Here is a 14837-nt window from a genome sequence, read left to right as displayed (position 1 = left end):
GCGCTTCTACGAGCACAGTGAAAGCTAGCTGCTGGAGTCAGTCCCCGTAGATGACCCTCTATACCTCTGTGAGATATATTAAACCCAAACAAACCACGCCACCATTAATTTAATGATCTGTTTTTTTCAGATGTGAAATTGTGCATATTTTCTGCTTGATGGAGTAGAATTGCACACTAATTAATTTAATACTTCAGCATAAGGTCTGCTCAATATTTACGTATGTTAACAAAGATTTTTCCTGTATTGACTGAACATTTATTTATCATCAGTGTACAGGAGGATTATCGGTGATTATTTTGTGTTGCTTATGTATGCTCCTAGTCAGAGGAATTGTCTGATGGAGTTGTGTGCTTTGTTGCTCTCAAGCTCTGCAAGGTGAACACTTCCTTCTAGTATCTGGTTGTTTTAGCAGAAGCACTTATAGCAAGACACAGCAAAGGAATAACTTAAAAATATGCACCATGAATGACATAGATTTCACAACCATTCTGCCTTTCGGCTGTTGAAGATTTTGTAATTTCTCAGTATAGTCTCAGTACATTATTTGATACTGTGTTAGAATCCACAGCGGATATCTTACTAAAAACTGTAACCATAGGCACTGAAATTTGTGAAGAAGCGTATTTCTGTTGCTCAGAAGAAGCCAGGATTTCACTTTGTTGTGTTTTTCAGTGTTTATCAACCTGGTGCTTGCTGGCAGTGTAGGTGATTAACTTGGATTAATGTGTAATGCTGAAGCATTTATTTTTTCCTTTGCTCTAGGAGCAGTTACCAGACTTGCATAGCCATTTCTCAGACCTCAATTTGGAAGCTCACATGTACGCATCCCAGTGGTTCCTCACACTTTTTACTGCCAAGTTTCCACTCTGCATGGTCTTCCACATCATTGACTTACTACTCTGTGAGGTAAAAAAAACTTGAATCAGAAAGCCCTTCCTCCGCTCCATGACTGTTTCTTCTTTTTTGCTTTGTTTGTTGGAGTCATTTACTGTTTAATTTCAAAATGTGTGTAACTAAATTTTGTAGAAACCATGGTTATATTGAAGAGGAGATGTTCAGTGAAATGCTGGTTTGGTTTTAAAATTAGAATTGTGGATTACCTCATTCTTTGCTAAGGGTTCTAATTCAGAATATCTGATGCACACATCTGTTCTTCATTTAATTTGTTAAATAATTTATTCAAAGTTAGGAATTCTAATTTCTTGAAGAGACCTAGTAGTAAAAGCTTAGCAGGCTTTCAGAGGGAGAGCTCTCCTAATTGTCTGACTCAGAGTGCCCAAAGACAGTCGGGGTGTTGCATGTTGCTTTGATGGGCTGATATTAAACAAATAGCAAGAACTGCCAAACACTACAACCGAATGAAGCTCTTTCCTTTGGTTTTTGCCCTACTATTCCAGCTAAGGAATGCATTACTCCAGGTACAAAATGGTATGTTTCCATATTGTAGATATATCTGCACTTCCTTTAAAAAAAAAAACAGAATAGATTGGTAGTCTGGAATGTTTATTTTGGTAAAATGCTAGTTCTTCATTTTGTCACCATGTGAAGTCAGGGCATCCGTGGAATGAAACCTGGTTTTGAACCTGCCACTGATTTTTCTCTCTGATTTAAATAGGTCACAAACATTTAAAAAAAAATTAAAAAATGATAATTTTAAATGTGAAGGGCTTCATTAGTATGAAACACTGTTGACTGCAGTTCATTCTGTTATTGTTTATTGTGAAATATTTCACTTGCAAATTTTCAGGCTTGCTGCACGTGCTTTAACAGCATTCATTATTAAACAAATACTATCCACCACTCATAACTCAGTAATTTTTTCCTTAAGAGTATCGCTGCTTCTACGTATTGGTGCAGTAATAACGAAGTGGTTTTACATTTTCATATAAATATCTGAGCTCTATTTTTTTCACAAAGTCTTGATTATTTTAAGTAAGCAAATAGAAAAAGCAGAGAGATCATTAGTTTTTCTGCTCTTTACCCTTTTCTTCGCAGAGGTGGTCATGCAGTCGATGAACACAGTCCCTTGATCGCTTTGAATTGTTAGTGAGTTAATTTTCAGCATGAGCTTCTGCTGTCAATTTGATCATTCTTTGTCAATTCAGTTTATTTCTTCGTTCTGATCTTGATGTAGAGCTGCTCTCAGAAATAACTGTTTTAAGAAATCGTTTGTCAAGAAGTACAGAACATCATTTCATAGCGGCGATTATTTTGATACCAGTATTGTTGCCTCCTGCCTGAAGCTCCAACGCTTTTTATTACATTAAGCTTGATGATAAAATATGCTGAAGATGTCTTTTAGTCATGGTTAATATAGATTTAATATTTAGAATGAAAAAAGGAACAACTCTTAAAACATTTGCATTCATCTCGCATCTGGCAGTGTTTATCTCAGCGTGTCTGAAGGAATGACTCTGGGAAGGAAGGTGAAAGAATCCAAAGAGAAAGTGAGAGGGTGCAACACTAGAGCCTGCTGGAGAAAGGGAAACTTGTTAGCGTTTGTGGAGGGTAGTCACGGAAAGCCGAAGGAGCCTCTTTTACAGCAGCTAAAAATAACACAGAAATGGTAAAAAAATTGATTTCAAGTGAGAAGATACATACAGACATCTTGTGAAACAGTGGGACAGTGTGTAGACAACACACTGAGGCAGCAGTGGAGACTATCAGAACGCTGCTCCTGAGATCCCCGAGTCAACCCGTCTGCGGTGGCAGGCATTTCTGAGGATTTGTGGGAGGAGCAGAGATTAAAATAATATAAACTAAAAATCTAGTTGGCCCTCACCACAGAAGGAACGCAAAATCTGAAGGCATATGGCCATAGACAGAATAAGAAGGAAACCATTCCTTAGCGGAGGGCTGAAATCAGACGGTGAAGCTGTCTGTCCAGTCAGCCTCCAGAAGGAGCATCAGAGCAGTCAGAAAATCATTTTTGTCTGCATTCAGTTGTTCTTTACTTTATCTCTGTACAAACAGCATGCCTGTAATTCCAGCAACTGGAAGGAGAAAAAACAGTTGCAGCTGCTAACAGTGGAACATATTCTTCTGCAAAAAAAAAAAAAAAAAAGAAAAAAAGAAAAAACCACAAACCCAAAAAACTAAAAATAATCAAAAAGTCTTTGAAGTGAGCTGTCTTGTGTTTTTAAAAACAAGCTTCCAGCCTTCTCATTAATTTGTCATAGGTACAGATGAATTTTAAATAGCCCTTGACTTCCTTCCTGACTGTGCTTTCTCCACATCCCTGTGCTGTCCATCGTTCACAAGATGTTTACATCCTATACACCTCTTTTATGAAGGAGAAATATTAGGGGAAGAAAGGCAGTTAAAACCATTGCTGGATGGGTGCTGCCAACTAGTCAGTCCGAGGGAGCTGCTCTGGTCCCCATGAAAGTATTTACATTACGGATGAACAGTTTGTATCAACTGAAAGTCTTTGGATGGGGTTGGGTTGGTATTTTTGTTCTGGGGTTTGGGTTTTTTTTTTTTATTTTGGTTTGGTTGGTTTTTGGTTTTTTTTGGTTTTTTTTTTTTTTTTAGTTTTTGACTGTGGCTTGAAATTGGTCCTTAAAGATATTCTTTAACTCTCAGTCCAGAGAGGAAAAATACCTGTTGTAAATCCTGTAGTTTCGCAGCTAACCAGGAGGCACGTTTCCTTCCCTTGCGTCCGTGGTGGAACAGGAGCACTCAGGCTGGGCAGTGGACCTCCTGGGCAGGAGCACATCCAGGGGTGTGGAAGCCAGTGAAAAAATTGTTAAATTTATGGTGGGAATTTAATTTTTATTTGAGAAATGTTAAAAATCCCATCAAAGTATATGCCATTACAGCTGAGGTCTTTTCATCCTTCTCACATTAAATATGACTTTGTAGGAAGAACAATTGTATTTAAATTTATGCGAATTTGGGACTTGCCGTGACCTCTGTGTGATTGAGTTCTTTTATCCTGTTGCATTCCTCTGACCTTTTTTATTTTTAAGCTGTCTTCAGACTTTGTCCCAAATTTCCAGTGGCCTTAGAATGCTGTCTCAATAACGATAGGAAAGAATCTGTCACCCATCCTCACCTAGAAATGAAATGTTTTGAATTCTTTGTATTTCCTATGACAGAAGCTTGACGAAAATTTGGGGCTTGCAAGCAGGTCCTCCACAGTGTCATGGTACATATTGCAAGGCTTAATACTTCGACTGCCTGTAATAAAAACACAAAACTCTTGATCCAGTTGAAAGTTTTCATGTGGTTACAGCAAACTCTGTCCTTTTGAGCCTGGCTACGTAGATAAATTTTAACATGTCAGCATCAGCTGAGGATCTTTCTACAGTGTTCCTTTTAGCTGCCTGTTTCAACGGCTTCATTTGTCTCCTCTCCTTTTGCTATTTCTGTTTCCGTTGAAGAAAAACTTTGTTGATGAAATTCAGAGTTGTATTTGGACTTGTCAGTCTTATCTATCAATATGACGTTATTGAACGCTTTGTGAGCCTGCTCTATTTTGCTGTCTCTTTTTGTTCCATTTAAAATTATTTATTTAAAGTCATGCTCAGAAATAGCGACTCATCTACGTAAAGCGCGTGTCGCTTAGATAGAGCTGTCCCCAGTGCAACAAGTACTAGAATATCAACGAGCTGACATTTAACTTAATTTTGCATTTAAAAATGAAAATATGTTTTAAAAGTACTAAATAAGTGACCTTAATTAGGCATTTAGAAGAGAAAAAAAACAAACCAGTTGGCAGACAATTTATAAGCATTTTTAATTTTTTTTTTTTTCTGCCTAAAAAAATAAAATACTTTAACCAGTTGTGATAAATACAGTACTGCCAAAACTCAAGGCAGTTCAGAGCTCAAGCTGTCATTCCGTTATTAACCCAGAATTTTGAGACGGTATTGGTAACCTCCATTTTAAGCCAATCAGTCTATTTTTGTATGCAGTTCTTGGGGATATAAAATACTTAAGGATTGTGCTTCTCTCCTTTTAAGGAGTATCTAAAAAACCCCTACTACATGCTGCCTTTTCTGGGCTGGTAGATATTTGTATATTTTAGTGTCAGTAATTACATAGTCTTGTTACAAAAATTAATAGTTTGACTACTAAGCTGTCATACTGTGATCAAGACTGAATAGAAAGGGATGCAGCTGGTAATCAATTTTGAATATGAAATAATTGAATGTTTTCTAATATAGCTAATAACGGGGAAGGGAAACTACCTTTCCCAGGACCACACAGCAGCACAGTGGAGGAAGTGGGAATTCCCAGCTAGATGCCGTCGTTCCTCGGCCTTTGTTTATCAACTGTTGCATTCAGAAGTTTGTATAAAATAAATTTTATAATCAGTTTTGAGAAACCATCTGTGATAATGGAGACCGATGGGTGTTTTTAAACATCTTTTAAAATGTGAGTGACTTGGTGCTGGTAAATGAGCACCTAGTGATAGTAAAAATGCGGCGCCATGTTGTGTTGATGTGGTTCCTGGGAGCACTGCTTCGTAATGAAATAATGAAAACCTGAGAAGAATTATAACTATTGGCGCTGAGGATTTGATTTCTGTCTTACACATGTCTTGCTGAAGAATGGATGTGCCAGGAAACACTACGCCGTATGGTATCACTCAGGAGATACTCAGTCTCTGCGTGTTAGTACTAACGGAGTAGTAGATGCCATAATAGCCTGCTATTTTTTGTCTGTCACTGTCAGATACTTCTGTGATGCCTTCAAGAGACTTGAGAAAGAACAGATTAACATTTTAATTTATTAAACTTCCTGAGGAATTGAGTCAGGAACAAGCCCACTTCCTCAGTAAATCTGCGCTCAGATGAAACGTGAATTAGATAAAATATTGTGTGCAGTTGTTTATCTTCTGTAGATCTATAGGGGAAGAAAAATTGAACTTTTTGGAATTACCTGTTGTTGGCACGTTGTCTGCATTTGTTAACCCTTCCAGTTATGAATGTTTTAATAAATCTTTCAAAGCAGCAGACTAGGCTTGCTAGAAATAAAATCTCTTTCCGTAACAGCATGTTAAAAGCTAGGCTTGAATTCCAAGCAGGTATAGATCTGTGCTAAAACCTCCTGCGTTATTTTGATACTGTTTAAAGAAGTAAAGTCAATGTCATTGGAAAAGACTGGGGGGTGTGTGTGTTTGTTTTGCTTCTTATGAATACAGATGATTAGATTTTGGCATTTTGACTGTGTCTTTCCTGCTGTCCATTGCTCTTTGCATTATGCCTGCTGGAGAGCTCAGTCTCTTCTGGAAGTCTTTATGTTTCAGCCAAAGAGATCGGAAAATATTTCCTTCTGAGACCGCTAGCTTTTAATTAATTTAAGAAGAAAGAGAATAGGTTGTGTCAGACTCTAGATGGAATACTAGAATTTGAACATACGTGTTGGATGGTAATGCTGGTTTGCTACATTCAAGCATCTGTTGACATGTCAGCCATTATAATCTTTTTTGTTGCAAAAACTTGAAGTCTGCAATGGAGTTAGCTCAGGTTTCCTGGCCCTGGATGTTTTGCTTTTATGTATTTAGAAGAGCTATTTAAATCCATGCTAAAAGTAATTTTAGCGTAATTTGTCTGATGACCACAGCTGTATTCCACTGTGGGTTTTTTCTGTACTAGAACCAAAATTAAAGTAAAAAGAGAGGGAAAAGCATCTTCTGTTTGATTGTGTGCTTGATGGATGAAGAACTTGTGTATATGTGTGTTTAAATCATTCAGATTATGATGATAAAGAGTTTTAAGTTATTTTCAAACTGCAAGTCATAAGAAGTATTAGGTGTTTGGATATAAAATTTTAACAGCAGAAATACTGGAGGTATGTGATGCACTATTCTGTTCTGCCACAGGGGCAGGGGAACACAAAACGTTCTATTCCCTTCTGAAGCTACACAGAATTTATAATAATTGAAGCTTGGACTGAGGAGAAGAGTATTTTTATAGAGTACATCTAAGAGGTTCTTGGAGAGCCCCAGGGTTTAGACACTATGTTGTCCAGCTGCTCCTGTGAGCATCCATAATTTATGTATCTTCCATTCATAGCTGCAGTTGTTTATCCCCAAAATAACAAGGCTGGTGATAAACGCTCAGCATGAGCAAAGGAAAAACAGTCTCACAACAATCTGCAATTCAAGATAATTTATGTGAACAGAAGGTACCTTTTCGGTGATGTTGGTATGTTGTGGTCCTAAAATGTTGAGACTGCTTCTGTTTCAGAAAATGTTTTAAGATACAGGTGAAAAGATACCAAAGATGAGGGACCTGAGTGAATGACCTAGTTTGTGCCTTCAAGGGGAGAGGCATCTAATGCCGTGTCACGTTATGTCTCTGAATTACTTTCCTCATTGTGGCGGAAATATTTTAGCCACTTACTAGTTGATGTTCACTTGGTTGATTTTTCTAGGAATACAGTAAATTTCCATAATGCTTACTTAACACCAGTGCCATCTGCTGTATTCGAATAGCAGCATATTCTCAGCAGTCTTGGCAGTCCTCAAAACCGCTTCAGAAATAACTGCAGGAAAGTATCACAAATGGGAGAGTGATGTGCCATGAACAAATCCAGGAAGCTAAGCTAATTTGGAGACTGTTTTTAAAAAAGAGGGTAACGCAGTCTGCCTCTGCCAAAACACTTTCCATTGCTTCGTGCTTGGAACGTGAGGATGTACTGCATTTTCTGAGTATGTAAAATGGGAACTTTGCATTCAAGTGATTGTTGGAAAGGGAGAATGAAGGTGAAGGTGTAGAGAGGCAAGGGCCAGGACTGTGTTGTGGCAGAGAAAGGGAGAAGATGCAGAATAAACTCTGGGAAGGAGATCAGATGGAGTGCAGGGAAGCAGGACCTTGATTCAACACGGGCATGCATTTTGCGTTGTGTTACGTGACCACACGTAGAGGGGGAAGGAGATACGGCGCTCTGTCCCTTGATGCCTAGCGGGGATTCAGGCCCCCTTCTTTGTCCCCAGATGAATCAGGTTTGGAAAGAGGGAAAGGCCATGTCTAAAACCCCTCTAATTTAATCTTGGAAATCCAGAAAAGTGACGTTAGTGGATGGCTTGGTCAAGCAAATGGAGAAAGCATGCTGCCAGCCCATAACCAGCTGCCTGTGAATTAGCAACATGCCACTGCAGAAATACCAGATGTCAGGGAGCAATTTGATGGTGGAAATGACTTTAAATTCCTTAATTTGTGTTCTTTGAAAACAGTCACAGAAGGTGGAGAGACAAAAATCCTAATCTCATAGTCCCCTAAAACCGTAATTCAGCCATAGCAACATCTCAGCAGCAAACTGCGTGAAAATCACCCGAAACATGTAAATATTCACGAGCACTCCTAAATCCCATTAATTTCTGTTAAAAGCAACCAACGAAACAAACAAAATTTCATGCAAAATCATACTGATACAGGTTCCTGGTTGCCTGGTGGTATTGATCGTGTGCCTTTTCATGCTGCAAAACGCAGAAAAGTGGCACAATAAATGCTGAACCCCATAGTGCCATTTTTACCCATCTCCCTGGTACCTGCTTATCTAATAATTCAGTCAAATGGTTTTAATCAGGTTTCTGTATTATTCACAGCATCGTAGTATCAAGATGGAGATTTCGGTATTTTATTTTCTTCTTTCTTGTGTTACTGCGTTTCCTGTTGTGAGCTATTATAGTCGGCAATGTATAGTCACTGGGGGAAGCCCAGCCTAAGAAGTCGACTATACCTCATACGTTAGCAGTAAAATCTCTATGCAAATTGCTTTGTCTTTTTTTTTTTTTTTTCTCTCTAATATAACTGTTTAGTAAGAAAGCTGTATCTGTTGCTCATACAAAGCTTGTTATTCTATAGTGTGCCTCATTTGGATGAGTTAACCTTTCTTTTCCTCAGTTGTCATTGAACTGGAATGAATGTACAAGCTATGCAAACGATATCTGAGTAGATGTTAATTAACATGCGTATCCCTGCAGAGCGTGCTCCAAGTCTGCGTTACTTACAAAGAGAAATTTGTACTTCAGACCATACATCTCTGTTGTCAGCAAAAGAAGCACATTTGTGACATTCCTAAACTTTATTGTGTGCTCTCAACATTTTAGAGTTGCCAAACAAATGTGTTGCTGGAAGCAATCCAAAACATAAATAGGATTTTAATTCTCCTTTAGAGTGTGTAACCCCAATTACCCTCTGTAGCTCCTTTGAAAGAGTCTGCAACTGAACACATAATTATGAAACACTTTCGAATTACAAAACAATGTCAAATTAACTTCAGCTGAAGAGCTAATCTCTCTTTAAAAAAAGGAAAAAAAATTAGTTATTAGAAAGCTGGAACTGGTTGTCCTGACAGCATGTCGTGTGAGTCTTGAGACTTCTCAGACCTCAAGGAGGTGCTCAGTTGACTTTCACATGTTTCTTCTTCACCTGGTGCTGACCTTCAGAGAGTATTGTCTCAATACCTTCACTGTTTCCTCCTAGATGTTATGTGTATCTAGGAGCAAAACCGTAGATAAGGAGACTAATATTAAAATAATTTTCCATACGTTTTTGAAGAGATTGGCTTCCTTTTATTGGTGGAAATGGGGCAGAGGGCGTTGCCGTATAGCCTGAGGAAGGTCTGGCAGGTGGTCTGGGTTGGAGGGGGGAGATGCTGGTATTACTACAGCCTGCCTTCTCACAAGGCTTCTGTCATTAAAGAAGCGCTTTACAACAGGAGATAAATTCCAAAGTTGTCCCCTATGCAAATGTTGTCCAGATACTACATGGTTAAATTGTTTGGCCTCACTCTTCTGCCAGCTCCATGCTTTGCTGTTGAGCTTTGCCAGTAGCATGAGTTAGTTTGCTGCCCCCTTAACTCCCTTTTTTCGGGTTGCTGGGTAGATTTTTGGGGTCAGATGGATAAATGTGCCTCCACCCTTCTAAAGGAAGCCACAAGCTCCTTTCTGTCGCAGAGATCTCATTGAATACAAACTGAATCCTACAAAATCAGATCTTTACCATTCTGTTTGTTCTCCGCAGAGAACGGTCAGCATGGCAGTTGGCAGGAGCCATACGGGGGCTGTGCGACAGCACAAACTCTGAAATTTTCCCTTTCCTGACCCTTGTCTTGTCATCTTGATTGCAGAATAGTCAAGAGTTGTCTGCTTTGAGATGGGCTTGCTCCTTCTGCAGAACTCCTGAGCTCAGTGGGATCTGCTGAAATGCTCTAGGGCTCTACGCGAGCTTAGGAGGGTTCTTAAATACCACCTGTTGGAAGAAAGAAGATACTGTGCAGATGTTTAACTAGGCAGATGAGCCTCTAAGACAGGCTGTCATAGAAACTGCTGGCCGTCTGCAACAGGATAGGTACCAGCTCCTTGGAGGAGGATATCCACACACCTCATTTCTGGGATCCTTGCCTGTGGGCTTGACGTCTGCGGGCTGCGCAGGCTGCACACTCTTCCTTCATCTACTCAGTAGCAGCAAAGCCTCTCGGGTTGAAAAACAAGAGTGGCTGGATAACCGAGAAGCAATATGACATGATGATAATCTCTTAACCATTCCTGTGCTCTTATAGCAGTTCTTGTTTAGTAATAGTGTGTATTTTTAGTTTTGGCTGTTGTAGATTACAAACCACAAGTGTTTAGAGAATTATGAACAACTTTCACATTTGCAAATTTCTTAAATGGTTTATTTCCAAATGCCTAGTTAAACATATGACCTTTGATTTTAAAAAGTAATTATCCAAAGCTTATTTAATATTTTTTTTCTCTGTGGATGGTTTTTATCTACTTTCATGGTTCCATTATAAAATTGCTGGAGGGATAGTGCTAGCAATGATTTATATGTCTGGTGCACACTGGTATTTTTGGTCCCTCTTCTAAAATAGATGGAGAAGTTTAAGCTGAATCTTATAAATCAGTGTGTGGTAAATTGAGTAAGATTTTAAATAAGGGATTGTGGGAAAATGAGCTGAGCCTTCTTTTTCATAATCATAATAATTAAACTTGTCTATGTCAGAATAGTATTGCATGCATTAGGAAAAAATAAGTGTGTAGATCAGTGGCTATAAAATGTGTTGGTAAAATGGGTGGGTAAGGCACCTTGCTGTAAATCCAAGCATGAGGAGAAGCCTCACTGTAGGGTGCCAGCTGCCACCTCCAATTCATGCAGCTGGCAGCGGGTGTTAGTCCTTCAGGTCCAGAGAGTCCAAGCTGCTCAGCGTGTAGCGGCAGCGATTGATGCCTCAGGTCTAGAATACTGCCTTGGGTTGGGGGTTACTCTGCCTCTGAGGAAAGAGGAAGGTGCAGATTGTTCTCCGTTGCCGGGAGTAGTGGAGTGCTGCTCAGGACAGCTGTGTACAAAGTTTTTAAGTCCTTTTGGGGTTCGGATTTTAGGGCACTTGTGTGTTGAACAGGTTATCTCAAGTGACATGAGGGAGTCTGTGAGCTGCCCCTTGCCTGGTGGGTCTAGAAGAAGAGCTGGGGACCAGGCAGGAGGAAAGCTGTTCTGCCATGCTTGCGAAGAGAGATCATGTAAGAGGAGCGCCAGGAGAGAATTTCATTAGTTTGAATTCAAGAACAATGTGACTTTTGGGCAGGTCAGAAAAAAAAATAAATTATTTAGAAAATAAATGAAAACTGGTTTGGTTTTATTTTTAGGGTTTTTTTGGTAGTGCCAGAAAATACACAGGACACTAATCGCTCAGTAATCCCATGAGTGCATGTAACAGTCTTAGTCATAAACTAACAAAATCAAATCAGACAGTGAGTTAAAAAGAAAACACAGTGTTTGCGATGGCTTGTAGTTATGGCTCTCATTTGTACGTTGTATGTTCATGTCAAATCCTCTCTGTTAGGAAATAAAAGTTGTTAATGTTACAACTGTGTAGAATGGATTGTTGCTTCAGACTGATGTTTGGGATAAAACAGAGTACTATGAACTTAACACTAGAGCACCAGCAGCAGTAAATTATCAGTGTCGTGACTGAAATTCACTGCCAGACGTTTTTCCTATTAAATTAAAATATAAAAAGCAAAATAACTTTAATTGTATGTAAAATATTTGTTAGCACGTTTGGAAGAAACATTTCTTATCAATGAAGCAAGGTTCAGTCCTGCTACAATTGTGACCTCTAGTGGAAACAGCCAGTTATCATAATGACTACACATCGAGCTGCAAAGGAATTCATGGTGTGTTGCAATATTCATTAGGGCTGATGTAGTAGCATTTCCAAGCCTCATTAATGGTAGAATCCCTTCAAGGCATCATGCTATCCATATAAAAAAAATAATACTATTGCTTCCTAAGAATGCTTCTGAAAAGTCTCTGCAGATTTTTATAAAAGCTATTTTTTATAGAAATATGGTCTCAGGCTTTCAGGAAGAGGCTTGGAAAAATGCTCAGTTGCAGGAGCTGAAATTTCTTGGAGAAGATTCCCTTACAAAAGTCCTGTTGTTATCCCACAATTACATGTATTGCAGTGACAGCATTACTTGTGTGCAAATCTGTTGAGACATTTTTAGATACGAGCTCTGAAAGACTCATTATAAGAAAAGATTTATCATGCCATTAAACAAGCAGGCAAGAAGATTTATAAAATCTAATCTCGGAAAACAGTCTGCACACAAAGTACATAGTACAGCAAATGAGAATTGCATATGGTATTTTTCATATTGGGCTGAACACAAAGCTATTTATAATCTTAAATCATCGAGATATGTAGGCTGCAGAGAGGAGAGCCTCCTCCCTCAGCGCAGGCAATGTGTGCACTGCCAGCAAAACGTGTGTCGGCTTGTGTCCCCTGGCCTGAGCTGCCCCTGGCTACGTTTCCAAGCAGGACCCCCAAGGGGAGTTTGAGTCAGGCTGCTCCACAGGAGCCTCATCCAGGGTACGTGTTCCCCTTCCCACTGGGAAAGTCTCAACATCTTGATTGTGAAAATAAAAAGTTGAATAAAAGCAGAGGAATGCTTTTTCACATTTTCAGATAAAACAGAAGTGGAAATGTAGCCTTTCTCAGCCCTCTGTAGTCAGTCAGTAGAGTGGGTTTTACTTTCTTTGATTTTTAAATAATGGGACATTGCCATTGTATTATTTACTAAATAGATTTCTGTACACTTGCATTTCCAGCTTTTGCAAACCAGAAAGCAGACTATTTCATACAGACATCAATTTCCTTACCTGTGAAATAGTTTTGATTTTTGGCTGATAACAGCATAAAAGGTGTATTTTGTACTTGTGGGGGTTTTTTTGCTTTATTTTTGGTTTTTTTTGCAGTGTAAGCATGAAAGATTGTACACGATTAATCACAGCTAAGCTCAGTTACTAGGCAAAAATCCTATCAGCTAGAATATTTATTACATTTTCTTGGTGCCCTGCTGGTTACAGTATTCTGTACTGTCCATGAAAAGCAGCACTGACAGATGCTGAAGCGGTGGAGGGATATCCTGTCACATCCCTCGCACTTGACTGATGGAACAGTGAGATTCCAAAAGCTCCTAAGAGCCATCATCTTCCCCAGCCAGGAGTTTGGAAACTGTACCTTGGGGCTTTAATGATGAACTTTGAAGTGTAGCAGGGAAAAGAGAGGCATTCCCTAGAGATCTGCAGCATCTGGTTATGATGCTGCGTAGTGATAAGTAACAGAGGAGAGAGATTTGTATGCTGGGACTGATTGAAGTGTTTTTCTTCTTCTTTTTCAGGGTATGAACATAATCTTCCATGTAGCCTTGGCTCTCTTAAAGGTAAGTCATTGATTAGAAGTTGGTTTTTTTTTTCTTTCATTAAACTATATGGAATATTTTCTTAGTGTATCATATCTAAGGGAACATTAATAATGGGACTCCTGGAGGAGGGAATGGGGGAGAAATATCAGCCATCTGGATACGGATGTCTTCAAAACTGTACTTACGGTAGATCTGTTTTTATTAAAGTTAATTATGTCATGAAGTTCCTGAAACAAGGAGTGCAGTCTAAGCATTTAAATGTCTCGTGTAATTACTATTAAGAAAACAATTCTGATTCCTTTCACAATGTATTTATTTTGTGGCTGGATTCTTTCATATAAATATGCAAGAAATGTGTGGTGGAATATTAGTTGTTATCAAATGTATTTGTAATGTCAAGAGAGGAGTGGAAGTCTTTTATAATATGGGGAACTTCTGCCTTTGTCTTCAACACAGAGTGTACCTAAACAAACCAACCAACCAACCTGTAGGTAAGGCATTGTCCCTTTTGTTGCCAGTGAGATGGCTCAAAGTTAACTTGCATCAGCCTCCACAAGCTAGCACTAGTTCACATCCAGTCCATGTACAATGGAATTGAAATGCCACGTTTGACTTCAAATAATTTAGGCTAAAGCTCAGGGTAGAAAGCCTGTCACTCATAACAACCCCCCACCAAGGGCATGGGCTGGTGTTGTTTGGCTGTTGCTAGTCCTCCAGCGTGTCTTCCCAACTCCTTATTGTGTACCTGGCAAGGACAAACAGCTGTAATTCCCAGAGATTTTAACAGAGAGTGCTCGTCTTTTCGTTTCATATACATTCCACAACGTGCTGCTTATCCTATTGAACATTTCTCTTTGAACTTTCCTCGTCCAGAACAGCCAACAAGTATTTCGTCAGTCTTACTGTTTCCTAAGTTTAGGAGTTTTAAGAGTTCGTTTTAATTTTCCTTATCGCACTACTTCTTATATATGCTATATCTGCCTGTTCTGGCAGCAATAGGCTCTAAATGGTAAGGGATGTGTTATCCTGAGAAAGAATTTCCATATTGCAGACAAAAACAAGTACAAAGAAAATATAGGTAAGAAAGATAAGATTCTAAGTCAGAAGCACTGACATAAGAGCACAGTTCCATATTCCTAGCAAGAGCTATACAATCAAATGAGCATAT

The 14837-nt window shown here is 39.0% G+C and overlaps 1 protein-coding gene across 1 annotated transcript in view; it reads left to right on the top strand.

Annotated features, from left to right (window-relative positions):
- Positions 1–14837, top strand: part of LOC104464131 (rab GTPase-activating protein 1-like) — a gene marked incomplete at its 3' end in the record, with an annotated part of 38087 nt that overhangs the window by 5730 nt on the left and 17520 nt on the right. The window contains exons 4-5 of the mRNA XM_010076766.1: positions 766–909; positions 13646–13687. Of these exons, the coding sequence (XP_010075068.1) occupies positions 766–909; positions 13646–13687 (186 nt within the window). The remainder of the gene's footprint in view (positions 1–765; positions 910–13645; positions 13688–14837) is intronic.

Source organism: Pterocles gutturalis, unplaced genomic scaffold, assembly GCF_000699245.1.
Source record: "Pterocles gutturalis isolate BGI_N339 unplaced genomic scaffold, ASM69924v1 scaffold978, whole genome shotgun sequence".
Taxonomy (NCBI): domain Eukaryota; kingdom Metazoa; phylum Chordata; class Aves; order Pterocliformes; family Pteroclidae; genus Pterocles; species Pterocles gutturalis.
Note: the sequence above shows the minus strand (reverse complement) of the source record. Positions and strands in the feature narration are given on the sequence as shown.